General features: G+C 43.4%; 1 protein-coding gene across 4 annotated transcripts in view; it reads right to left on the bottom strand.

Annotated features, from left to right (window-relative positions):
- Itsn1 (intersectin 1) overlaps positions 1-25,137 on the bottom strand; it is a 184,597-nt gene that overhangs the window by 103,747 nt on the left and 55,713 nt on the right. For all 4 annotated transcript variants that reach the window (XM_051150253.1, XM_051150250.1, XM_051150252.1 and 1 more), the window contains 5 exons: positions 23,930-23,993; positions 15,018-15,178; positions 7,395-7,574; positions 5,932-6,028; positions 2,701-2,801 (listed from right to left, as the gene is read on the bottom strand). In XM_051150253.1, coding sequence (XP_051006210.1) covers positions 2,701-2,801; positions 5,932-6,028; positions 7,395-7,574; positions 15,018-15,178; positions 23,930-23,993 — 603 coding nt within the window. The remainder of the gene's footprint in view (positions 1-2,700; positions 2,802-5,931; positions 6,029-7,394; positions 7,575-15,017; positions 15,179-23,929; positions 23,994-25,137) is intronic.

The following is a 25,137-nucleotide window of genomic DNA, read 5'->3' as shown; positions in this document are numbered from 1 at the left end:
ACTAAGATAAGATTTCAACAGAATGCCAGAAAGTTGGGCTTTGATCTGGCAGCACACATACACACTAGGGCATCAATGTCACCCTGCAGGGCACTCTCAGAGACAACTGTGCACCTCCATGTCTAGGGAGGAGTCTGAACACATGAGAAGATGTAATTATATGGAACTGATGCTTTGTGTCCGATGGCAACTAACGCTAGCTCTCCCACTTAACAGGTGAGTAACCGAATGGCATCCTCACATTTCAGAAGGCAAGCAAGCAATGAAAGACCTCTGCAAGAAGAGGAGAGAGCATGAATAGGGTCTCAAGATTTATACAGCTCTCTGGTTTGTTTGTTGCTTTTGTTCAAGATATAATTTATTTTAAAATATTCTTTCTGAGATTATAATATCATAAAATCTTTTGTTCCTTTATTTTCCTCCCTAATTGTTAAATATGTGTGTATACTATAATTATGTGTTTTGTTTTTTGAGACAGGGTTTCACTGTGTAGCCTTGGCTGTCCTGGAACTCGCTCGGTTGACCAGGCTGGCCTCAAACTCACAGAAATCTGCCTGCCTCTGCCTCCCGAGTACTGGGATTAAAGGCATGAACCAGTACCACCTGGCTAATTATGTGTTTTTAATTAAAAAAAAAAAAAGCTTAGTTCATTTTCAGACATACTCTATTAATTTTCATTCCTTATTCTTTAATGACTACAAAACAGTCTGGCTCATAGATAATATTACACCTTAGATGCTTGCTGGAACAAACTGGAATACACAAACCTTACTTTTTGCCTACGATATTTAAAGGTTCTATGTAAGTGTCCAGGTCATATCTTCAGGATACAGGTAATGTATTTATCATTCATAAAAAATAGATTCCAACATGAAAGAATTTCTAATGGAACACTATTAATTAGCTTACAACTAATACCAATAATGTTCTAAAGAAATACTTAGTATGTATGGAGCACAGTGTCCCACATACCCACTCAAATGCCATTACTGAGCATTTCTTCAGTGCCTGCACTGAATGTGTGTGTGTGTGTGTGTGTGTGTGTGTATGTGTGTGTGTGCGTGTGTGTGTGTGTGTACACACTACCTAAAAGCACTGAGAGCTGCTAATTCGGGGAAAGCACGCGTGTAGAGAACTGGCTAGCACTTCTATTGACTCTTCAGGTGAATGGCTGATCTGAGGTGACTGCTGAGATCTACTGTGGGGACCGAAGCCTTCCTCCAGCCGTCGTTTAATAACAAGGACCAACCTCCCATCTGGAAGTAAAAGGTATGACCATAAGCAAGAGCAAGCCAACATGTGAAGAGCCAGAACTTAAAATGTTATAGATTGAGCCGAGAAGCCACAGAGGCTAGGCAGGTAATTTCCAGTGAGCTGCACACTCCACCACGAGGTACCGCTACCCTGGGTGTCGTTCCTTCTCTGCTCTTTCCCTTAACAGAGGCATGACTGGTGGCCTGGCCTGAGAGGGAAAGTGAGGCAGGAACAGACTTCTGGGGAGACAGGCTTCATTGAGCAACTCGCTTAATTGGGATGGGGGGATAAGGCTATTTAAACCTTTGACGAGTGGGCAGAGGCTTTCAGTGTGAGTGTCCATCATTGGCAGGGGCTAAGGCGTTAGGAATGCCTCGTTTGCATGAAGAGGAATTCCAAGTGCTTGTTGGACATGACCTAATAAGAAAAGAGGAAGTTTAACCTGTGACCTTAAGGGGGGCAGAGGTGGGGGCTGTGAACCAGCACATGCAGGCCTGGGGCAGGGGAGGGAGGGACCCCCACAAGATTTCCAGGGTTGGACATGACCCTACTCCAGCTCTGGACCAGCTCTTCCTGGTTCCATGGGACCCTGGCCCACATCTGGGTAAGGCTTAGCTCTGTGTGGTAAGAGAGCCATTTCTCACACCCAAACCTAAACAACACTCTTCTGACTGCCGAAGTCCACCATGAGCGTGTCTCCGTAAGCTGCTAGAGGAGTGGATAGGACTCAAATGCTTCAAAACTGTTTTGTGTTCTGTGCATAACAGTTTGCCCAGTCAGCTCATTCTCCTTCCCTTTCACACTTGTCAGGACTGAGCAGCTACGAGCAGTCTCTATTTGCCTTCAGTAAAGACTGCTCTCTACACAGCATTTAATTTGGTAGTTTTAGTGCTCACAATAAAGACTTGGATGGCACCTAAGGATGCCTCTTGATCCTTCTGACCCGGATCACAGAACCAATATGCTTTAAAAAAAACAACTGAGAGCCTAGAAACTAATTCCTAGCCTTTCACAGATGAAGACGAGCACCAGCCAATCATAATAGAGCAGAGTTCCTTAATCCCACACCCTTTACCCTGCGCCAGCCTCAAAGCCTGAGCCAGGTACCAGCTCCTTCAGCACAAAGGTGCACCTCAGAAGCTCAGGATGCTTTGTTCCCAGCACCATTAGCTTTGCTGCTGACCCATTTATCTGTGCAAGAGGGTTCCTGGTCTGTGCTCCATTTTACCAGCAGGCGCCAGGGTGAAGACCAGAAGCAGAGGAGAATAAGGTAACTATGGGTGGAGTTATCAGTAGCTGAAAACACAGCACAGCAGAGACAATGAGAACCTACTTAGAAATAAGGAAATGGAGAAGTTGTTTGGAAAATACTCTTGACTCAGTATCTAGAAACAATCCGTATTTAAATCAGTAACTGTATTCCATTAAATTTTTGTTTGTAAATACCTGTTAGGTGTCCACTCATGGTTTTGTCGTGACTGTTGAATAGCTGCCTGTATTTTAGTCTTGATGACTGGGGCACAGCCCATTCTGCTGCGGGAGGGGCACTGTGGGGAAAGAGGAAGGAAAGGGTGACATAATGTAAGAGACAGCTTGTTGACGATCAATAACTTGTCTATCTAAGGTTAGCAGTGTTTCCTTTTCCCTCCTGACAAAGGTCCTGCCACTAAGCCACATTTGCAGGGTTTTTCTTAAGCTTTTTCTTAACTACATTTCTTAAGTTACAAACAGCTTTCAAAAGAGATAAATTTGAGGCTGGAGAGATGGCTCGGCAGTTAAGAGTGCTTGCTTTCTGAGGACCCAGGTTCAGTTGGCAGCACCAATGTTACACAGCTCACATCTGCCTGTGACTCAGCTCTGGGACTCTAATATCCTCTTTTGGCTTCTGAGGGCATCTGCACACATACATGAACACACATCTGCACGTGCACACCAACACACACACACACACACACACACACACACACACACACACACACACAAACCTTTAAAATAACTAAACTGTTTTCTTCTGATATAGAAAGCAAAACAACAGATCAGGTGACTATATCATATTCTACATAAAACTGAATAATCTAAAGGTCCCAATAACATATGGAAAATATCCCCAGAACTGGGGCACTGTATACTGCCAATTGCCTTTTTAAAAAGTACATTTTACCCAGCACTCAGGAGGCAGAGGCAGGTGGATCGCTGTGAGTTCGAGGCCAGCCTGGTCTACAAAGTGAGTCCAGGACAGTCAAGGCCGCACAGAGAAACTCTGCCTCGAAAAACCAAAACCAAAACCAAAAAAAGAACACTTTGAAAAGATAAGTATCTTTCTCTACAACAAAAATATGGACTCATTTCTTTTTTGTTTTTCCATTTATTTATCTATCGAGGGGTGTGTGTGTGTTTGTGTGTGTGTGTGTGTGTGTGTGTGTGTGTGTTTGTAAGACAGAAAATGCACCTGTGCCACGGCACATGTGTGAGGCCAGAGGAAAGTGTGCAGGAGCTGGTTCTCTCTGCCCACCTTGTGGGTCCTGAGGCTTGAACCCAGGCTCTCAGATTTGGGGGCAAGCACTCTTACCTCTGAGCATCTTAATGTCCTTAGGACCCACTTCTTAATGAAGTAAAATATTTCCTGCTGGGAGGTTCAAATTCCTAGCAAATGGAAAACGTCCCAGAAAAGAAACAGGATACGCCAGGGTCCTGGCAAACCAGGGGACAGTCACGGACAGAGCTCCACTCCCTTGACTGTAATCCAACACCAACGTCTCCTTGCCAGTGAGCTTCAACACTGACCTGAGGAAACCCTGCTAGCAGTAAGTCTGGGCAAGCTACTTCTGGCAGCTCCTTCTGCAGATACCACAGACCACACAAGTATCACACTGACACAGACAGATTGTCTAGTCAAATAATTTAAACAATGGAGGCAGAGGGGTGGCACCCATGTGAAGGGCGATGATAGGGCGCCATATGTAATCTCCTTCCATGCTTAGAGATCCATGTCACACACACATCAAGATCTTAGCCGCACACTTGAAGCTTTAGTTGTCATTTATTAACACGTGTGGTGTCCATGTAATTACACTCACTATGCAAAGTTCCTGAGAGTCAAGTTAGCAACACTTGAAAAGTAACCACACAAAACCACCTTCTTTCATTCCTGTAAGTTTCTTAATGAAAACACTTACCGCGACGGACTCTGCTGTAAGTACTTCTGCAGCACTTCTCTCATTTTGTGTAACTAATGTTTTGCAGATTCCAACTCTTGCCTATTTATTAAACCCCAACTATCTTTCCACTGCACTGCAGAGAGAAAGGGTGTTGCACACAGACACTCTTCCAGATTATACTTATCAGGCCACAGCTTTCTACCACATTCCTGAGAGTCTAAGGAGATAAGAATTTAAGGAGCATGTGACCTAAAAGTTAGGTAGCACCATCACAAAAAATTACGACTTCCCATTATTGAAAAGATCACTGCCCACGTGAAAAACTCAACTATCTAAAGCATTAATATTTTCTAACCTCCAATAAGTCATCCTAGCATCATGAAGCAATTTTAAGGTAGAATTCACAATCATGTGAGAAAAGTTGAAAACACATAAAACTTCAGCTTGAGACAGGGAGGAAATTTAATATGAACATGAGCTTAAATCTCAGTTCTAGGAAAAAATAAGGGGAGAAAGAAACAATACAGGACAATACAAAACTATGGTTAGCCACGCAAGCAACGAGATTCTCTCAAAGCTGAGCCACACATATGATTAGTGTGAACACTAATCTAAATAACTCACTTTATTAAAATCATTGTTTACCGGTGTTCTACTACAATGTCAGACAGACTATGAGTATGGCTGCATTAAAAGCAAGTCCAACTTGGTTCAAATCTCATATAAAAAATTCATAAACTTTTAAATGATTAATTCAAGTTCACTAATTGGCTTTTCTTGCTCCCCAGAGTCCATTCTAGTCCATCTAATTTTATTTCTTTCCTGGTGCTGGTAATATAAACACAGCTCCTAGCATGTGCTGGGCAAGCTCTCTACCACAGAACAGCACATTCAGCCTGTACCACTGTGTTTTTGTTTTTGTTTTTTTTTAATTAGGAAAATGGCATGTTCTTGATTTGTGATCTCTGCAGTATATAAATGATGAATTCTAATAGCATTATGCAGAATGTTAAAAGGTGTTATTAGCATTCTACAAAATTAAACAAGGTAAAAATAAAGGATGGGGGCTGGAGAAATGGCTCCGTGGTTTAGAGTGCTTGCTGCTCTTGCAGAGGATGTGAGTTCAATTTCCATCACCCAGATCACAGCCTTTACTAACCTCTGCGGGCACCGGGCATGCAGTGCACATACACACATTTACACGTAAGTACAAGCAGGCAAAACATCAAACCATAAAAATAAATCTTAAATAAATTTAAGACAGACAAAACTCATTTAAAGAGAATCAAATTTAAGCAACCTTTCCATTTAAAAAAAGCATTCTTACCTGGGCAGTGGTGGTGCACGCCTTTAATCCCAGCACTTGGGAGGCAGAGGCAGGCGGATCGCTGTGAGTTCGAGGTCAGCCTGGTCTACAAAGTGAGTCCAGGACAGCCAAGGCTACACAGAGAACCCCTGCCTTGAAAAACCAAACAAATAAAAAAAGAAAAAGAAAGGGGGGAGGGGGGAGGAGTCTTACCTGGCTACATCAAACGATTGTGCCTTCTGTAATTTAGTGTTTAATTGTGACCCTGGAGCAGATCTGCTGAAGGAAGAACTCTTTGGCAATGTGGCTGCTGTAAAATAAAATATTGGATACTTTTAATTCTGTTAAAAAATGTTCCGTATTTAAAGCGTCTAAACACTGAGTCATAAAATCTGAAGCAGTGGCCAGCCTCTTTTTTCTCCAGCATAGAGTCACAGATACTCCTGCTTTGCTCTGTCTTCTTGACAAAAACATTCCTAGACTTTTATGTTCTTCTGAGAATCACCTGACAGAGTCGTAAAGCTGACATCCAGAAAAGTTCACTGAACATTTCGTGTCACAGCTTGTAGGAACTGTTCTAGTTAGACATCATTTTCTTGCCATCAAAGGAACTAAAATATTAATTCTAGACGTAGCAGCCAAGAAGTCACAGGTTGCCCAGTCATGGCCAGATAACCTGGCATGCTGGGAGGGCCCGATCAGTGTGTGATTCTTACTTGACCTGAGTCTAGCCATAGCCTCCACCCTGACCTTGCCTAGTGTCTTTAACACTCGCCACTGCTCAGAAGAAAACAAGACAGCATGAGGGCGTACTACCCCACTGGGGCAGTTGCATGAACCATGTCTGCTGCTGTCAGATCTGCAGTCTTACGTGAAAGACTGCACTGGACAGACAGAAAACACACACACACACACACACACACACACACACACACACACACACACACACACAAGTGCAGGCTGCCTCAGACGCAGCAACAGTGACACAAATATAGTACTGAAATATTAGACACTATTGAATTTTAAAAAGAACCCCACATTGTTATGAACTCATTATGATTTGTTAGATCAAGGCTTTCTATATCTACAGTTGATGTTTTCTTTTAATTATAGGAAAAGACTTTGAATCAAGTCTCAAGATGAAATGAACTAAACCAGGAACTAAAATAACTACATCTTTCCCCTCAATTAAGCAAACGTCTAATACTGTGAGCTTAACATATCTGGCCATTTAGTCGGCTCCCTTCCCTATTCTGCCCAGTTCATTCTACTTGTTAACAACGCTCACATTCCTTCATGGAATTCTATTCATAGAGGACAGGCTTGTGTATTAGCAATTCACATAGAGAAGAGAGTAACTGACACATGAAAATACAAAATATTCAAATACTGCTCAACCTTCCTTGCTCTTATCAGGCCCTTGAAGGCAAGTGAGCTCCTTCTTGGCTTTCACCGCTAGGTCCTCCTTGTCTACAGAGGCCCGAGTTCCACAATGGCAGTCACTCTCCCTCCCTCTGTTCTTAGCATGCGGCATTTCATGCTGGGAGGAAATGAGAAATCAACTAGGAGATGTATAATCCTTTCCTTTATAATAAAATACCATTTACATATAACTAGAAAGTGACAAAACATGTGAGAAAGAACAGCAAAACGTAAGTCTACACACAGGCACGTACCAGGATGGGCAAATGCAGGCAGAGGCTGTATGACGGAAGGCGCCCCGTTAGCCAGGGGAGGCACTGCTGCTGGGGGAACAGAGGACACTAAGGGTGGAGACATTCCCACAACGGGGATGGAGCCCATTGGCACTGGAGCAACAGCGCTGAGTGGCGGCATGCTGGCAATTCCTCCTATACCTAGAAGAAAAGAGCCGCAGCAACACTCAGCCAGTCACATGGTAACGTTGAATGACATTTAACCCAGTACAACTAGAGGAAGAAAGCCTTGTCCCAGATGCAACACATCCTCACATAAAATGATTACAGGACAGCTTGCCTAAGTGCTTGCCTGGCTTACACACACAGTTCTGCCTTCAACACTCAACACTACACAATAAATACATAAATTTAATTAATTACACATACTCTCAGGTTAAACAGCTGGAGGTACAAACAATTACGTCAAAAAAAAAAAAATCACAAGGCGAGTTCTCATACTCATGTCAGTGTTGGGAGTTTCTCTGTAATTCACACTATGCTTTGGGGGAACAACAGAAAGATTCAGCATGAAGAAGGACTCCTCAGACTGCACTGGAGTCAGGGATACAGCTCAGCTGGCGAAGCGGCTTCCGAGTCTACACCATCAGCAGCACAGAAGCTGAATGTGGAGGCACACGCTCCCAATCCCACAACTCTAAAAACAGTATGCAACCTCTGATCCAGACTGTAAGCTCAAGGTCACCCTCAGCTGCATAGAGAGTTTGAGGTCAGCCTGGGCCACCTCAGGTTTGTGTTTAAAGCAAAACAAAACAGTAATGACAGTAAGTTTAAAAGCAACAAATATACTGTATAGATTTTGGGTCTGGTTAATTTGTGTGTGATGTTTTTACTTATTTGGAAGTTCTTAAAACATAATAAAGTTTACAAATTTAAAAAAAGGTACTAAGGCTGGGAGTGGGTGGTGCACACCTTTAATCACAGTAGTCTTGAGGTAGAGGCAGGTGGATCTCTTTTAGTTCAAGGCCAGCCTAGTCTACAAAGTGAGTTCAGGACAACCAGGGCCACACAGAGAAATCCTGTCTGGAAAATCATCACCATCATCATCATTATCATCGCCATCATCATCAAAATATAAAGGGAATAACAAATCAGTCATTTTACCTGCCTTTCCAATATATACTACATTTAATATAATAACCAAATACTTATTGAGAGAAAATATTTCTTTATAAATTGTTCTAACCAACAAAAGAATATTAGAACTAAAACAAATGCCCTTATCTTTTATATTTGTCTCCACTTTAACAGCTTCATAGTTTCCTAAGGCAAAACATTCTTGTAAGGTATAGCTGAGAGTGATGCTGCTGCCTATAATCCTAGCACTTGGGAGTAGAGGCAGGAGGTCAAGAGTTCAAGGCCAGCCCGAGCACTGGAGACACAGCTTTAAAAATGCACTAGTAAGTGTATATTGTTACTAAGCTTGCCCTGAAGCTTCAAGGTCCTCCTTTGGGAATGCAGGTTCCCCAGGCTGGCCCTGTGACTGCTCTACTGCCCCTCCCTTGACAGCCTCCTAAGCGACCACTGTCAAAGGACACACTTTCCAAGTTCATCTTGGATATTTCATATTTCATGTCTATAATCGGATTTATTTTCTAAGAAATCCTGGTTTCCTATAGCAGAAAATGCTATTTCTAGCCCACAATCTGGAGATGTCACTGTTGGTGGGATTAACTCTGGTTTTTAGACCATCTAGGTGGACAGAGGAAAGAGAAAGACAGGTAGGTAGATGGGTACACAGAGCAGGTGGGTGAGTGAACAGATGACCAGGTGACAGAACAGATGAAAGAAGACTGGCAGACCCTCCAGACCTTACACGTTGGTAAGTTGGTGTGTGCCCCATTTGAAAATTAATTTTTCAGGACATTAAAAATCCTTGGCTCATTCTTTCCCTAAAATGTTACTCAATTTTCTTTTACAACAAACCACTGCTGTCAACGTCTGAAGCTAATCTATTTTCCTCATGAACCACATGATTTCCTTTTCTACGTGCTCAAATACGTTTAAAGGAGATTACACCTTAGGGTTGGTCTTTTCAGGTTGGTATTCTCAGGCACTTTCTTTCAAACCTTCCATTTCAAGATAAAGGTCCTGAACTAATTGTACAGTTTGCTTTGCTCCCTAGTGGGAGATGCTTCATGAATTCTTATCCACCTTTTTTTAAAGCTCAGTTTTTATCAGTTTCTTGAGTCTTTTTTATATCCACTGTCTCATTTTCTTCTAATGTAAAAAGAGTTTATTTCCCTTCAGAACAGCGTATCTGAGGTTGCTGCTAGCTGCCTCTTTGTTTTTAGAATTAAAGTTTGTTGTTCATTCTTTTTTTATTTATTTACTATGTATGTAGTATTCTGCCTGCATGTAATGCCTGCAGGGCAGAAGAGGGCATTATAGATGGTTGTGAGGCATCAGTTGGTTGCTGGGAACTGAACTCATGACCTTTGGGAAGCCGCCAGTGCTGTTAACCTCTGAGCCGTCTCTCCAGCCCTTGTTGTTCATTCTTTGCTGAGCCCTGGCCCCTTGATTCTGGTATGTCTAAATCCTGAGTTTAAATTGGTCTCTGAAGTCCTGTATCTCGTCCACAGCATCCTGTGGTGCCACTGTCCACAGAGTGGGGTAACGTCAGCTACTCAAATCCTTCTGTTGCTCATTTGTATGTGAGTCCTGTTTTCTGGAATATCCAGTCTCTGCCAGAGATAAAACTCAGGTCCCCACACAGCAGACAAATCCGTGTGAGTAGGGGGTTGTGGAAACTGGACTGCTCCAGCTCTTTTAGGCCTGCCTTAGAGGCTTTCAGAAGCACAGTACTCTGATTGTCTGGATCTCTTTTCTTAGGAATTACTACCAATTACTTTGTTGCTTATCTTTCTCCATTACATTTTTCTTCCTTCTGCCTGTTCACTGTGGCAGAGTAACACATTTTACTTGTATTCCTTTGCTCAGTTTTCCCCTATGTTTATGCACATGTGGAAGTGTAAATACATGTGTGTGTTTATATGTGTTTTGAGTGTCTTTGCAGATCACTCTCCACATTTTGAGGCAGGTTCACTGCAGCAGGAGTAACCAGCTGTACTGTCTGGCGGTCAGCTTGCCTTGGGATCCACCCTCCCTCCTATGTGTGGGATTACAGTTGTCCTAACGCCTGCTTAGGGCTCTGGGTGACCCAGACTCCAGCTCCCACACATGCCTCACTGAACTCCCTTCTTCCCCCTTGCATCTCCTTTTCCTAACTGTGACTGTGACTTCTACACTTTTTAAATGGGGCTCTCTCAGCCCTCAGTAAGCTGAAGCAGGATTAGCAGTGAGATGTCAGCCCAGCTGACACAGTGTGTTCCAGATGGGCCCTTTTTCAAAGAACTCGACACGGTGATTGTCCTGGGTAATTGGATAGTAATTTTTATATATTTTCTTCAATGATTTTTGCATTTTCAATTGCTATCTATTACTTATTCAACAAGAAAACTCTTCTCAACCCCTTAGACTGGGGAATAAATCCAGGGCTTCAAACATGCTAACCTTAGGTTTTATTCCTGAGCTACATGCCAAGTGCAGCTCCTCATTTGGAAAAGCGATATTAACAATGTTTATAGGTTTTGAAAGTACACCAAAGAGAAGAAAATTTCAAACTTAGGCATAAATTCATTATTTACAGACATCTAGACGTTCACAGGCCACACCCACCACCAATACTTACCACACAGCTCACCTCAATCAGATTAACTTCATATCAACTTGTATCAATGTATGTATATCAGGCCAATTCTGTTGCTAGATTTTAGTGTGCTAAAACAACAGCTAACCACCATCTAAATCTTTTAAGACTTTCAAAAGGTTGACAAGGGCAAACTTCCAAGACACCTCATCTCTAGAACTACAAATTCTTCATTTAAAAAAGGCAACAAGTAAGCTTAAGAATGATGCTGAGTAAGAAGATCTTACAATAATATCTCAAAAGACGACAAAACACTAGGTAACAGTTAAAAAAAGAAGATCACTGCTGGGCGGGGTGGCGCATGCCTCTAATCCCAACACTCGGGAGGCAGAGGCAGGTGAATCTCTGTGAGTTCGAGGCCAGCCTGGTCTACAAAGTGAGTCCAGGATGGCCAAGGCTACACAGAGAAATTCTGTCTCAAAAAAAAAAAAAAAAAAAAAACCATAAAAGAAGGAGAAGGAGGAGGAAGAAGAGGAGGAGAAGAAGATCATCATCATCACCAGCTGGCACAAGCATCATACAAGTCTCCGAACTCTTCTTATATTAGAGTGCTGCCATTTTTTTTGCGGAGTGGGGGAGCTTTGAGACTGTTTCTGGAGCACAGGTTGTCCTTGAATTGTCAGCAGCCCTAGCGTCTAGACGCTGCTGTTACAAGCCTGTGCCGCCCATTCCCAGCTCAGGTTTTGTTTTAGCCCTATTGCAGAACACCTCTCTAGGGTGACAGGATCCAGGGTTTGATCCCCAATATGACAACTGAACACAAACACAACAACCCAATTGTAAAGACTCTCATCAGTGACTACATTGTTGTTCACTGAGACGGGGTCTCTGTGTATCTTCGAATGGCCTGGACCTTACTATAGAGGCCAGCCTGGCCTTCTTGCAGTAATCCTCCTGCCTCTGTCTCCCAAGTGCTGGAATCATTTTCTGGTAAAAAATATTAACTGGAGTCTGGGTGTGGTTGCCATCACCTCCAATGGTGCTTATTCTTAATTCTTGGAATCCTGCACCCACTGGGGCCTCCTGCTCTGTATTGCTGGGGCATCTCAGCTGACCATCTCACAGCCACACCCTCCCTCCAGCCTCTACACAGGCAATGACCTCATAGGCACTCACACGGTCATGGTCAGGTGCCCACAAGTCACGTGCAGTCACCACTTTCCCCTCCTATGCTTGCCTCGTCTCCCAGGAACAACTCAGGCAGCGGCCCCCTCCTTTCTCCTTTAAACCCTTTCCTGGCTATAGGAACTCAGCATTTCCTGTTCATGCCCCTTGGTCTTCATTTGCAGTGCTTTCAATGCTACACATCTTAGTCAGTTTCTATTGCTGTGAAGAGACACCACAACCACGCCAGCTTTTATAAGGAAAAACATTTAACTGGAGCTGGCTTACATTTTCAGAGGTTTAGTCCATTATCATCATGGTGGAGAACACGGTGCTAAGGAAGAAGCTCAGGGTTCTACATCTTGGTCTGAAGGCGCCGGAGACTGGGCATAGCTTGAGCATAGGAGATCTCAAAGCCTGTCTCCACAGTAACACACTTCCTCTAATAAGGCGATACCTCCTAACAGTGGCACTCCCTATGGTCAACTACTCAAACACACAAGTCTATAGGATATACGTACGTACCTGTGTGTGTGTGTGTGTGTGTGTGTGTGTGTGTGTGTGTGTGTGTGTGTAAAATCCTATTCAAACCACCACACCAGATCACACCAAGATTTGATTCCACATGCCTTCACTGCACTTCCTAAAACCCAGTACACCTCCCTAACACTGGGCGACTTTCTCAACTTACCCCCACTTATTCAGATTCAATGGCAAGGCTGTTTTACTGCTCTCCAAAAGAAAGCATACAAGGCTAATATGAGCTTGCTCTATCACCACCCGAATAGAGCTGAGAGGGGGACTAGAAACACTAGCAAACACTAGCTCTTCCAGTAAACTTGATGGACTTCTGTACTTTTAATGTCTTTTAAGCCACCCTGTTTGTTTACTCTCCTGAAATCAGTTTATTGAGAATGTTGATGTGATGAAGACAAGGTGAGAAGAACCGGGAAAGCGCCTAAGAAGAGTTATGGCTGGTGTGCAGGCTCTAGCTGCCCGTGCAAGGGATATAAACAACTGTAAGACATGATGCAGTGAGCCCAGAAGTGCCCCCAAAAGGACAGCAATGTTGAAAACACTGAAAATCACAGAGCTGAAAAGGAGAAAACAAATAAGTATCAGAGAAAGAACTGCACCCAAATTTAGGGGAAAAAGACGAATTGAGACATCTTTTTTTCCTGTGCAGTCTTTTTTTTGGAGGAGTCCAAAGTAAAACCAAACGTGCCTTACCTGTTTTAACTCATGAGTCCTGAACAATTAGCTGTAAGGACCTTCAAGGATTCACTACGAAGCCCATTGCATAGGCTGGCTAACCTGAGGCTAAATGCTATTACTACGCTATTTACTTGTGCTCTTCCTAGACTTTGCCCATGTGTAGCTTTGTGTTTCTTCTCATAGACCTCTTTGTCCTTCTAACCTGACCATGTCTCCAAGCTCATACCCTCCTCTCAGAAGAACCAGCCTTGTAGCCAAAGGTCCCCAAAGGAAACAATATACAGTATCATGGTTTGAATTTATAACATCACTCATAGGCTGTTTTGAAAGTTTAATGGCACCGTGTTGAGAGGATTTGAACCTTTAGGTGCAGGAAGGCGCTATGCGAGCTTCCAAAGAAGAGAAGCAGCCAACAGCCCTACACCTGTGACACCCACGAACCACAAGGATGACTAGCATTGCTTCACTGAGGATGCGGGAGTGACACACACACTGGTGACCAACAGCTCTCTAGTTGGATTTACGACCCACTCAACATGAGGGAAACCATACCTGGTACTGGAACCTAGCCAACTCCCTAAAGCTAGTGAAGCCATGCGCCTTAGAGACACTGTAAGTGCCACTTTACTAAATGAGCACACTCCCCACCCACAGTCTAACTATTTGTCCTTACACCCACAGAGAAGTGTAGTCCTCACCCTTATTGAGGAAACGTCTTTCTGCAACAGAGGGAGACATTACAAAAGCCTCAACCAATCAAACTGCAGAGTTCTAGAATCCAGTCCCAACAGACGCATCTCTAATATAGCTCTGTCAGCTCAGGCTCAGATACCACTGTGGAGATAAGGTGGGAAGATTGTAAGAGTCGGAGGATCGGGGAGTTTGCTGTGAGACTGTCTCTTGGAATGTTAGAAGCTACACCCCTGAAGTCTTACCAACATGGTTGCTAAAACGTGAACTGAACACAGACAATAACAGCAGACATGCTAAATAAAGTGTAAGGTGGGATGGGCAGGGAGGAGCAGGAGGCTCAACCCTACACAAAGAAATTCAGCCATGTAAGGAATTCAGAAAGTATACCAACAGGTCAACTGGTGGTAAGCTCTGAAAACACACGTAAGTAACTATACAGAATAAGTAGGTTGTATTTACATAATTAGAATACACACACACAAACACACACACACACCATTACCACCACCACTATCACCAATTAATGAAAAATGAGGCCATAAAATTGAAAGAGAGCAAGGAGAGGTATATGAGAAGGTGTGGAGTAGCAAAGACTCTGGGAAACAACATGATGTGAAAAGCCAGGAGAAGGAGCAGCAGCAGCAGCAGAGCGCAGGATGCTCCTTAAACAGAAGGAATGCACCTCTCCACTGTAATGATCTTTCACCCCCAGGTTCAATGTGGACAGCATTATCTTTCTGAAGGCTGTCAATTTTTAGGTAAAACTAGCCCAAAACTTCACTATTTCTGAGGGGAGAAAAGGGAAAGTATCCGTTTTTAAAACATACAACAAAATACAGGAACCAATTCATTTTTAGACTTACCAAATGCTGGTGCACTAGAAATAGCAACTGGTTGCTGTTTCATGACAGGCGGAAGTGCGGAGGGGAGCTGATATCCTTGTAGCTTCAGTTTGATAAGCTTCATGGCTATGGAAAACTCCACTTGATCCATTCTTCCATCATTATTCATGTCAGCGAGCGCCCTGCAAACCAGCAGCACAGACTCAAGACAACAGTGACTACAAAAGAATCTTTCCCAACACCGTTTCCTCAGGCACAAACAAAAGAATTGGCTCCTTCACCCCTAGAGAAGAAACTAAATGAAACATCTTTACCACGCCGTGGAGAACATTATAGAAGCCAGCATATTTTCTGTGGCTGTATGGTGCCTTGCACTCTGTTATTCCTTACATAGAGATGCTGAGGAGGAACTTTCAGCCTGAATTTGAAGATTTCTTACTCGTAACGAGATTATATTTTAGTTTTTAAAGAGTTCTAAAATTGGATAGGGGTGGTGGTGACACAATTCTACAAACCATTGAATTACACAGGGTAATCCCAAAGGATAAATTTATTATATGATTATATGGTAATTAAATGCGATCTGGAATAGTGTTATTTCCAGGGATGCTCAGTTAAATCCCACTTCCTCTGTGGCCTTCTGCGTCCATGGGAGACGGCCTGGCATGCTATCCTATTCTGGGACACTACTGTGCTGTGAGAGTTCTTCAAGCTAGTGTTTGAGTGTGCTTGCTGTTTCAAAACGATCCTCGAGCATCCATGGCCCACGTGTGGTTTGTATTGAGTTTTCAAAGAGCACTTTCTCTCATGGAAAAGGAAGCAAAAGGCAGGGAAGGGTTTAGATTGGCACCGGAAGCTACTTTACCCACCCAACTGGGCATACTCATGACAACATGAGAAAACATTACGCTTCACTTCTTTTACACACAAATGAAAACATGCAACACAACAAAAAGTATGCCCTGCGATAAAAACTAAAGCTCTCTAAAAGTGATAACGGTTGTAGAAGTCAGCACCGAGATTTTGGAAAATAAAGACCATCAAACAGGCAGGCGAGCACAGTCAGCTCAGACAGGAGCTCAGGCCCTGCTTCAGTCGCTGACCTCGTGACCCCTGCTGAGAGCTGGGCTCCACTCTCCCAGTGCTTCCTGCCCACTTGGATTTATTGTTCTACGAACTGCCTGCTCTAAACGTTGCCAAATTTCCTGGTGGGTTATTTTTCTTCTGAGTTTAGAAGCATTCTCTATATACAGAATATTAACTATTTAATTGCAAATTAGTGAGTCTTAAATTTTTAGTCTACTAAACTGGGTGGTAGTGGCACACGCCTTTAATCCCAGCACTCGAGAGGCAAGTGGATCTGTGACTTCTAGGCCAGCCTGGTCTACAAAGCAAGTCCAGGACAGCCAAGGCTACACAAAGAAACCCTGTCTCAAAAACAAAAAAAGTTAGTCTACTGATTTTGTATGGATCTTCATTGTGTAGAAATTATACACTGCATACACAAAGTACTTATTTTTTATCAGCTTTTACGTTTTTAGTCTTTCATTTGTTTTGTTACATTTTAATCTTCAACCTAACTTGTAATTCACTGGTGTGTGTATACTGGGGGGGTGATTAGCCCATGATCAAACCACAGTTCTTCCAGACACAACCACACTTTCAGTCAGTATTAACTAACCCATTCTCCGCAGGTTCTTATGCACTTAGTAGTCTTATGGAGTGAGACACTTCCAGATTAGCTTTCCTGAAGCAGCTCCAGGTCAACGTGATGTGACGTGATGTCGTCTCAGTAGCTTAATGGCCCAATCTGCTTTTCCTTGTTAAAGGAATTGGCTTTGGTATGGGAGAGAGCAAAGCTGGTCAACAGCTTGCAGCATGACCAATAGGATCTGAAACCCCAGTACCAACATGGTGGTGCATGCTTGCGAGTTTCTTCTAAGAAAGTGGAGGCAGGCAGATCCACCTTCGGTCTTGCTGGCCACTGATCTTAGCCTCACTGGTGAGCCCTAGATCCCAGTCAAAGACCCTGTCTCATAAACAGACCCTGTTTCATGAACAAAAACAAAATACAAAGGCTAAAGAGATGGCTCAACTGTTAAGATTGCTGGCTGCTCTTGCAGAGGGCCCAGGTAGACTTCCAAGCACCTACATGGTTGCTTATAACTGTCTGTAACTCCAGTTCTTGGGGGGGATCTGACTCCCTCTTCTGGCCTGCTCAAGGTACTGAATACATGTGATTACATGATACACACATGTATACTGGGGAAACAATCATATGAATTTTTAAAAATTATTTTTATTTTAAAGAAAAATGGCTCTTTTAGGACACAAGATTGGTTCCCAGCACTCACACAATAATGTGGAATTCACACTCATACTGACGCCGACACACACACACACACACACACACACACACACACTTAAAACACCAAGGTGGACAGTTCCTAAGGAACAAAACCCAAAATTTACTTTTGCTTTCCACAGACATGTGCACACACACAAACACACACACTGCTTTCTTCTATACACAGTATAGTATGAATATACACAGTGGTTTTCCCAGCAAGGAAAATAATACATCTTTTCATTTCTAACATTTCCTTTAAATAAGACAGTCCTTTCTTCATATATCACACTTTCTTCATTCAATTTTATTGATAAATATATTCTATGAAATTTCATCATTTTTACCAGAGTTGTAAGTAGCATATTTCTCTAGATATCTATTTCAGGTGTTTATTTTAAGCATGCGGAGTATTTTAAAGCCAGGTGTACTGCCACCAGCCTAAAATCCCGCCACTCACGAAGGCAAGAGTATTAAGAGTTCCAGGTCATTTCTGGACTACATCGAAAATCCAAGACCAGCCCAGGCTACATAACACATGCACACATTTTTATTAGTCATTTATGCCACATTTAATTACATTGCTAAGTTTTTAGGCATGTCACTAACACAATAAACTAAGTAAAGAAACATAGAACATTATCTTTCTTTTCCAGGATTTTTAATAATCTTTTCTACTAGTTAAGACACTAATGAACTAAATGCATTTGCACTAAATTCTATGTTTAGAGAAACAGCTTGAGTCCTTCACTGGTTGGAATGACTCTTGGGCTTTTTGCCTAGTAGTCTAACTTACTTACTTGGTTATTTGCTTTTAAGACAGAGTTGCATGTAGCCCAGGCTAGCTTCCTACTCACTAGAGAGAATGACAGCAAACTCCTGCTCCTCCTGCCCTAGGTACTAGGCTTACAGGCTCTAACATGCCTACTGGTAGGTTTCTCGGTTCATTAACTAGTTATTAGTGTTATCACTGCCTCTTCCATGTTGTACAAGAGCTCTGCCGCTGAGTTAAATCCATGGTCACCTGAAAGAAAAGGTCCCAGTGTTTTGTTTAGTTTTGCTTTTCAAGCCTTAATCCACATCTTCTGGGCCGATGATGAGTTTTATTTTGGCCTTTATCTGCTAAAATAAATACCAGTGTTGACAAGAATCTCATGAGCCTGAATAAATCTTGTGCCTCTGGCTTAAACTCAAGCAGGTCAGAGTGTTGTGAAACTCACACATTATAAAAGTCTGCTTGACTAGGTTCTACATCTATATTCATGACAGGAACCTCATGGCCAATGAGTTGTTTTATTTTGCAAGAACATTCAGATTTAAAAGACACACATAGCGTGACAATCCTTCCTTGTTCTGCAAAGCGTTTCCAACATGCTCAGCTACTTCAAAATGTTTTACAGGGGGAAAAGGTTCCAGTTAACAGAAATGTGCATGCTTTATTTACCTTTAAAAAAAAGAAGTGGGCAGGTGCCCACATTCCACCCCTACACTGCTCCTCTTGAAAAGCATTCTTGGTGGAAACTAGAAATATTCAATATGAGATTCTTGGGTAAAGGGAGAAGAGACTTTTTAATAGGAATTTAATTAGAATAATTTAGCGCTTCTAAAACCCCTCCCACTTCTTCGGGCAAAGAGAAAGAAACTCCTCTGTTCTGGAGCTTCACATCACAGCACCCCGCATAGGCCCAACATCTGCCTGAACATCTAGTCTAAAGTTCTCAAAAAGACTTTTTTTTCTGAATTAACAAAACATAACTATTAAAACTCCCTCGTGACGGAGAACTCAAAGGAAGTTCTGGAAATACAGCTACTCCCAAAGATCAGTGCTCTGCCCTTCCCCTCCCTGCAGCACATACAGCGGAATCCTGTTGCTGCTCTCCAGCTGCTACTCCACTGCCCAAGGCTTTCGGCAAAAACAAAACGCTTTGGCTCTGTTGTCCTTTTCATATCCAACTTGTAGTTACTTCTCCAGTTAACTTTGTACTAACTGCCCCCCACCCCCGACACACACACACACACAAAGCAAGTAAGTCTGGACAATATTGACACCCAATGTATAAAACTTCAGAAGTAAAAGCTAAACCCAGCAAACAAGTGTTGCACGTGACTCTTGAAACGCCATTGACAGCAGAGATTAGCCACTCATCAGAAGTGGTGCCTAGGAAGAGGGAGCAGGGATGCTGGGGACCAGTGATAAATGTCCCTTATGGCTTCTGGCTTTTGAAAGCCTGGTCTCCAGTTGGCAATGCTGTTTCAGGAGGCCGAAGTGTGTCACTGGGGGTGGGCTTTGAGGTCTCTGTTTCCTGCTGTGGTTAGGGATATGAACCCTTGGCTGTGCCTGCTGCCATGCCTAGTGTGGCTGCTATGCTTTTCCATGTGGTGGTGGTAGGCTCTTCTCTCTGTGCAACTGCAAGCCCAAAACACACCCTACTGGAAGTTGCCTTGGTCATGGTGTTTATCACAGAAATATTCTTCTCTTGTTTAATTTATGCAAATAGAACAAATCATACAGTATTCTCATACTCTCTTGGTGGAAAAATTACTGCAACTCCAAGTGGCAAAGAAACCACATAATCATTTACTTAGAACCAGCAACTGCATTCTTATGAACTGATTGTGAAGGTCCATTTTCAATAACATAAAAACACATGGCTAAGAGCTGTCCATTGCAGTTTTTTCGTAATCACTATGTTATTAGTAATCACAGTACACAGGAAACAACCTAAATATGGAAACACGGGACACTGGACAAAAGCACTATAGCATGCTACATGCACTGTGTAATCAGAAGGAAATGAGAGGACAAGTGATAAGTGGCTTCCAGAATATACTAAGTGAGAAAAGCAAAATATAAAAGTGGACTTATAGCTAACCCTTAATATAAGAAAAAGAAAATAAACATGAAACACTATACATGCTGTGTCTGTTTTTAACCACAATGATAAGCAGAAATAAAAATAACAAGAAGCACTGATGTGAATGGGAACCAGGAAGGAGAGTAGCCTGCATACACTGCTGCTTCTAGAGCCTTGTTAATGAAGCCTACGGAGTCCTTCAGGAGGCCAGTGCTCCACAGACATGTCACAGGCCATTCAACTGCCATTTGGTACCCACTAAACTAAGAGGAAGCCCAAGCTCAAGCCCAAGCAGTAAGGAAGAGTAAACCAGCTGTGGCGTGAGCTGTGTCTAGAAGCTGACAACAGCCATGGCCTCTGTCTTCTTGTTTTGAACAAATCAGATCAGTGTGCAAGGTGCTGGGTATGACTGAGGTCAGTGAGAAAGCCCTTTGTCCAGCACGCTCAATCCCTAGGATAGAGACCCACCACCAAGAGGTGGGGATGACTGGGGGAAGGCTAAGTGGGCAAAGGGAAACATTTTGGACAAATTCACCAAAGAGCACTCTTGGCAAGGTAGGATGACAAACAGAAACCAGCAAGACACTGAGCAGCTATGCGGGCTCTACAACTGCAGGAAGGAAAAACCAATTCAGTGGTCCTGAGGCAAGGAGAAGCCAGCCCCTGTGAGGAGCAGAGGGCAGCTTCTGGGGTGATAGATACTGTGGAAGAGAGTACCAGAGACAAGAGCAAGGACACGAGACACCACAAAAGCGAGATCATATTGGACTTGAACATGTGGTGACGGCTCTGGGTTTTGGTCTGAACGGGCAGTCGTAATTAGCTAATTGATTTCATGTGTTGGGTATTTGCCTGCATGTATATATGTGTACCATGTACATGGCTGCTGCCTTTAGAGAGTTACAAACAGTTGTGAGCCACCATGTGGGTGCTGGGAATTGAACACAGGACCTCTGGAAGAGCAGCAAGGGCTCTGAACCATTGAGCCATCTCTCCAGCTCCTTAATGGAGTTTTAAATGTCTGTTTCCAGAGGGGCAGGGCTCATTTTCAAAGCTGATCTCATGTAGCCCAGGCTGGCCTCAAACTCTGGATCCTCCTGTTTTTCTATCTTCAAAGTGCTTTGAATACAAGCATGCACCATCATGTACAATGTCGTTTTACTGTGTGTGCGTGTAAGTGTGCACATGGGCACCAGTGTCCTTGGAGACCAGAGTCAGATGCCTTGGAGTTACAACTGCAGGCAGTAGTGAACAGTCCAACCAACATGGGTGCTGGGAACTGCACCTCAGGTCCTCTGCAGCATCTCCAAAGACCAGTTTGAAATTTCATGGCCTGCTAAGGTGACAGGCTAAGAGGTGTATGCTGCGTGCAGGCCCTGGCTCCAATGCCTATGTCCTTAGTAACTCACAGCAGTGCTTAAGCTCTTCAAGCCTAAGTTCTAAGAACTGTCCTGAGTGCCAGCAGCCTTTCCATCTCCCATCTCCTGCTGCCCGGGGTGGGCCCCGGCCTGCCTGTGCTCTCCTTTCTAGAGAGGAATAGGCTGGACCCTCCCACATGATCCCTGTGGCGATGGCCTGAGGAGGAGGAGGAGGAGGAGGAGGAGAAGGAGGAGGAGGAGGAGGAGGAGGAAGAGGAGAAGAGTTCTGCATCTATAGCAGCCAACTGTCCCGTCTCACACCCTCCTGTACATTCTTAGTTGCAGAGGTAATTTTTGTACACAGATGGGCAGAAAACTGCATTCCAGTCAGCTCGATTCTGGACTCTTTATAACCTAGTCAGACATGAGGACGGCTTGCCTCTCCCATCAGATTTCCAGGGAAGACTATGAATGAGGAAGCTGAATTCTCTGAAAGAGTTAGGTCAGAGTGTGCAATGCCAGATAGTATCAATGGCCAAAGATGACACAGCTCCTAGAAACCGCCCTCCCAGTAAGGAGCGGGAAGGAAACTGGCAGATACTGTTTGGCAACTGAAATGCTTAGAATTATTTCCGCCTCACTCTGGTGTTGAGAAGACATAGAGGACGGACAGATGGACCGATGGAGCCCTGTAATCCCTGCTACTCGGGAGGCTGAGGAAGGAATACTAAAATTCAAGGCTACTGTGAGCAACCTAAGCAAAACTGCATCAAAATAAAAATTTCAAAGGTGGGGGTGGGTTCACAGAGGCACAGTCCAACGTGAGTATTTGTACAGCACGCCTCCAAGGTGCTAGGTTCAATTCCAGTAACAAAGACTTTTGGTGTTTGTTTGGTTTTTTTCCCTGAGATAGGATCCTGTGTTGCAGCTCACACTGGCCTCTAACTTGTGATCTCCCACATGTCAGGATGAGAGCCCTGTGCTAGCATGCATGGTGGTGAGACGCTTCACAAGTGAAACTTCAGAACTTGGTTGTATCATCAGACAAGCACAAGTCAGGGGAGGACTGGAAAGCAGGTGCTGGAGACAGTCTTAACGCATGGAAAGAGCCCCACACTCCAGGCTGCAACCCCAAAGCCAGCTATGATGTCAGCAGGTGATTGTCATGTCGTGTCTCTCCACACCCCAGCTACCGCCCCCCCCTCCCCACAGGTGCTTTCTCTCTCTGAGCCTTTTACTTCTTTCTCAAATGGGCAGCAGTTAGAACTGGGACAGCTCTGTGGAAGCAAGCACTAGTGGAAAGAAGAGTGGGTGCCAAAATGCTGACAGCTAGAAATGACGGTGTGTGTGTGTGTGTGTGTGTGTGTGTGATGTCCCATGTAAGCTTTACTTTTTCAGAACATGACTTTGCATAGTGCTGACAATCAATAGTGTAGATTGAGTTCTGGAGTTTGAAAGCAACAAGGTGCTATCTCAGTCTTTCTGGTTGCCGTGCATTTAGAAACACAACTATGTTGGTCACTTGAGGTGACAAGTACTTAGCTGGAAAGCTTAGTTATGTGGCAGGTCTGTCTCTGATGCTAAGCCCTACCTTACTCGGTTTTGTTTGCCTGCCTACTGCACGTGTCAAGCCACACATTATATCCTTCATGTATAATTTTTCTGCTAATCCACTCAACTTTATTTCAGATAATACAAATGCCAACTATCTAGATTAAAAAACTGAGGTCAAAAAGGGCAAATACATGTTCCCAATCTGAGAGACAGAGAGTGCTATAGTTAGGACTACAGGTTCCATGCCTTTATTTATACCACGTGTTTAACACAGTAACACCCACACAGGAAGGAAAGGGACTTACAGTCCTGGTAAGGGCCACACAGAAGGAAATGTGGCTTTCTTTTCAGGTCAGTAGAACTCAGCATTGCCCCCCAAAGCTAGAGACTTAAAGCCAAAACTGTAGCTGACAGCCTGTTTAACTCATGCTCCTGGCCAAACTCCTATTTGTGAAGAAATTCAACATTTACTTAGCGTTGTTCAAGTATCACACTGCACCAATGACAGCTAATTTCTAAGTACTACTACTAATTCCCAAACGGTGAAAGATAAAGAAAAAATTCTATTAGAAATAAGTGTTAATTATTCGCGTGAAGCCAAAACAAATTAGTGGGAAACTACCAAAATTCAGATTTCAGTTATAACTTAAGTTTTGTGCACAGCACTGCCATTCAAATGTTGGCCCTTTGCAAAAGTGTTTTTCTGGAAGTAATAAAACAATCCAGGCTAGACCTGCATACTCTCTTCCTACATTAAGAAATTATATTTCCAAATAACCAGGATGTTTTACATCCTGCTTCTATAAATTTTCAACTTACCATATTTGTGCTAAGACAGGTTGAGGTAACCCAGATTGGAAAAAAAAGTTCCTTGCTTGATCACCTGTAAAGGAAGTGGGAAAGGTTTCAGGAAAAAAAAAAAAAATAGCAACAGCTAACAGAGCTCTTCTTATAGCAAAATTACAAAATTATTTAGGAGGCTGGTTATGCTATGAATACCAGTGACCCCACGGGAAAGGTGGAAGGTCTCTAATAGTTAATGCATAAGCAAAGCCCTGACTCACCCCTTGAAAGGGCCTGGGTCTTTGCTGGGATGGGTCGTCCACTTGAAGCCGTGGTTTAACAAAATGAGCTACCTATCATGACTGCTATAGTTTGGATGGCAAATGTCCCTCACAGGACCATGAGCACTGCCCCAAGACTGGAGCTGCTGAGAAGGGGTAGAGATTTTAAAAGGCTGGACAGAGTGAAAAGTCTTAGGTCATCAGCATAGACAATAGTCCTGAAATGAAACTGTGAGCCAAAATCAACCTTTCTGTTTTAACACCTGACTGAAAGGATATTTTGTTACAATAAGTGAGCATAGCACATGACAAGGCACACACAGCAGACGCCTTAGTTAACAACTGATGAGCCATGGTCTATAAAAAGCTTTTACTCTGAATATTGATACTGTTGGTAATGACACAGAATGGGCAACAATGAGAAAGAATCCTGCCAATCAGTTAATTGGAGATCTAGGATACAAACAAATGCAAAGACACCTCCCAGGAAACCCAGATTCCCACTGTTTACTCTGAACTGCTGGATAGTTACAACAGCTGAGGTCACAGACAGGCACAGAGGGACTTGCAGAGGTAGCAACAGAATCCTTAGACAGTGTTTGCTGCCTGCTGTGTCCTGAGCCTGATCAAGATTAGACCTGCAGCTCTAGGGCAGCATCTGACCCTATTTTAAAGAATGTAATCCTCTAACGACAACAAACTCATCAGAAAGACGCTCCAAACAAGTGGCCGGACACCGTGAGGACTGTAACACATTTGAAGGTGTTTTTACAAGAGAAGCAGTTGATTGCCTGTGAGGGGCTCTGTTAAGGGCTTGAGCCTTGTGGCCTGAGCTTCTGAGCGGCATTGCGGAAAGCCACAGGAAGACAGGCGAGAACTAGCCCCACAAAGCTATCCTCTGACCTCCTCCACCACCACACACACGACCATGAACAAATAACAAAAATACAAGGTCAAGGTTAG

The sequence above is a fragment of the Acomys russatus genome, chromosome 8 (genome assembly GCF_903995435.1).
Source record: "Acomys russatus chromosome 8, mAcoRus1.1, whole genome shotgun sequence".
Lineage (NCBI taxonomy): Eukaryota > Metazoa > Chordata > Mammalia > Rodentia > Muridae > Acomys > Acomys russatus.
This window is presented reverse-complemented; position numbering and strand designations above follow the sequence as displayed.